The sequence below is a fragment of the Corticium candelabrum genome, chromosome 3 (genome assembly GCF_963422355.1).
Source record: "Corticium candelabrum chromosome 3, ooCorCand1.1, whole genome shotgun sequence".
Taxonomy (NCBI): Eukaryota; Metazoa; Porifera; class Homoscleromorpha; order Homosclerophorida; family Plakinidae; genus Corticium; species Corticium candelabrum.
Genome location: NC_085087.1, coordinates 5,417,350 through 5,420,085, shown reverse-complemented (window position 1 = coordinate 5,420,085; position 2,736 = coordinate 5,417,350). Strand labels below are relative to the sequence as shown.

Below are 2,736 nucleotides of genomic sequence, written 5' to 3'. Positions count from 1 at the left end.
TGTATGCTGAGTTTAGTCCTCTAGTTTTCAACGATGGTCACAATGCTCACTTGCTGCAATCACAGGAAGGAGTTCACCAGGGCGATCCTCTTGGCCCAATGCTGTTTTCTGTCGCCTTACACCCATACCTTGTGGATCTTCAAGAAAGCCATCCATCGACTAGAGTTCTAGCATACCTAGATGATATGTTTTTCATTGGCCCCTTGGATGATGTTATTACATGCCTGGATGATGTGGAATCCAGTTTGAAGAAAATTGGTCTTAATATTGCTATTGAAAAATGTGAGCTATTTTGCAATGGTCTTACAACACCTCCTTGTCTCAACAGGGCCATTAGAGTTGTATCATCTGGAATTGACATCCTGGGAATCCCTATTGGGCAACAGCAGTATGTCACAGAATCTTGTTTGGACATCGCAAAATCAGGCCAGAGCCTTTGTGAGCAGATTTCATCTCTTAACGATCCTCAATCTGGAATGTTACTACTACGCTACTGTCATGTGCCTCGCATTAATCATATGGCACGGTCAGTGTGTCCTACTCAGCTAAGGTCTGCAGCTAGGTTTCATGATCAGCTGACAAAAGAAACCTTTTTGCAATTGGTTAGTTTTCGCAATATAGAAAATGACCAATGGCTGCAAGCAACTTTGCCCGTTCGCAATGGTGGGTTTGGGATGACATCAATAGAAACAACGTGTCATATTGCATTTGTATCCAGCTGGGCTCACTCTTTAAGTCGTCTTCCTCATTTGTTTGGAGATCTCACTAGTCCAATCAAGAACATCTCTTGTCCAATTCCAAGTTGTACTTCTGTTGGATCCATTAGTCATCAGCTTCATCTCGCTCTACCTGAAGACAAATCTCTAGCTGATCTGATGTGTAACACTAAAAAGTTACAACAAAAATTGAACTTGCAAAGAACTGACAACATTGTATCTTCTATTCTTGCAAACCCTCAATCTAAGCGTTCTTCTGCAAGATTTAGGTCTCTTCAGGGAACAGGAGCAGGTGCGTGGCTTGACTCAATACCACAATCAGCGAAGTTTGCATTAAAGCCTGGCGAGTTTCGTCTTGCAACACGCTTGAGACTGGGTTGTGAAATGCCCTTGGGATCTGTTGTGTCAACCTGTGAATGCGGAAAAGATGTTGACAGAGATGGCTATCACCTTCTAACATGCAAGAGCGGGGGCGGACCTGTCTGGACTCACGAAACACTGTCCAGTGTATGGAGCAGCTGCCTACAACAACTTAAAATGACACACCAAAGGGAACCAAGGAATTGCTACATTAATAGTAATGATAGACCTGATATCATTGCATTTGATGCACAATCTGGTTGCGATATCGAATTGGACATTTCTGTGGCTCACCCATGGGCACAACAGATTCTTTCTCAAGCAGCTTTGGAAGATGGTGCAGCTGCATCCAAAAGAGAGCTTGAAAAGGCACAGAAATATGGTGGTGAGTGGAACATGTGGGGTCGCACCTCTAACTGCATTGCCTTGGTTTTCGAACATTTTGGAAGATGGGGACAAGATGCTGTTGACTTTCTCAATCGCTTGTCACACCAGTCAACAGATGAAGATGGAAGATCAAATGGCAGAGAGTTCAAGACGTACTGGCGTCGCTGTTTATCAATAGCTTTACAAAGATGCAATGCTAATGTTTTATGTAAAAAATTAGGAAGAGTAGTACGATCAAAGGACTCAACTGAACCGTGTTTTGCTAATTAGATAGATTGATAAAGTAGCCCATTATGGGCTCTTAGACTTTGTGATTTTAGTTCTAATTGTCTTAGACTGTAATAGCGATGATGTGTGAAAATATATGTATTGACAGACAGACAGACAGACAGACAGACAGACAGATTTGTTTTATTGTCATCAAACGTCACTACTTACATCACTTGCTGCAGTACTAAAAGTTCTACTCTCCTACTGTTCTTCGTTTTAATTAATGAATAGAACTATGAATGGCTTTGTCCATCTCTAGCTTGTCTTGTCCATCCAAACAATTCAATGAAAGCCTAGATAGCTTTCTTAAAACAACTCTACTGTTACATTTCTGAATAATCACAGAAAATCTTCTTCTCCAATAGCTTCTAAACGCTGCTTCATTTTTCCTTCCCAGCATGTCTTTGGACTTCTTTGCAAGCTCATTTAAAAATTCCTCTGCTTTGGGTCCCCAACGACCAAAGTGTTCGAACACCAGAGGAGTAACAAAAGGCTTAGAACCATCTGGTAATGATTCTTTGCGATACTTTACTTCCTTCCTTGCCTCTCGTTTTGTTGCTGCATATCCACATGTCGTGGACGCTCCCTTGATGGTATCTTTGCTCCAGGGATGAGCCATAGCAACATCTATCTCTTTTGTTGTTCCTGAGTCTACGTCGTAAAATGTGATGTCTGGTCTATCTTCAGTGTGGATGTATCTGTGTCTTGGCTCAATCTGGTGGCATATGAGCAAATCGCTGAGACACTCGCTCTGACAGACAGACAGACAGACAGACAGACAGACAGACAGACAGACAGACAACAGACAGACAGAATGATCACACTTTTACATAGAGAGATGCAGCATAAACAAAAATTACTGAAACTTACTGCAGAGAAATTTTGGATAGAAAATGTAGTCATCATTGCGTCCTTTTGCTGCTATTTGTTGTATACGCGCAAACATCCTAGGTTTCATGGATAGCTGTAACAAATTTAGACTTTTGTGTATTGTGCTTTAGCA

General features: G+C 41.6%; 1 protein-coding gene across 1 annotated transcript; it reads right to left on the bottom strand.

Moving 5' to 3' along the window:
* Positions 1-1,953: 1,953 nt before the first annotated feature.
* Positions 1,954-2,469, bottom strand: LOC134177372 (uncharacterized). The gene has a single exon (XM_062644147.1). The coding sequence runs from the start codon at positions 2,350-2,352 to the stop codon at positions 1,954-1,956; it is 399 nt and encodes a 132-aa protein (XP_062500131.1). The 5' UTR covers positions 2,353-2,469.
* Between the last annotated feature and the right edge of the window lie 267 nt (positions 2,470-2,736).

Excerpts from the sequence above, each read along its gene's own strand:
- LOC134177372 (XM_062644147.1), bottom strand. The coding sequence starts at position 2,352 with ATGGCTCATCCCTGGAGCAAAGATACCATCAAGGGAGCGTCCACGACA.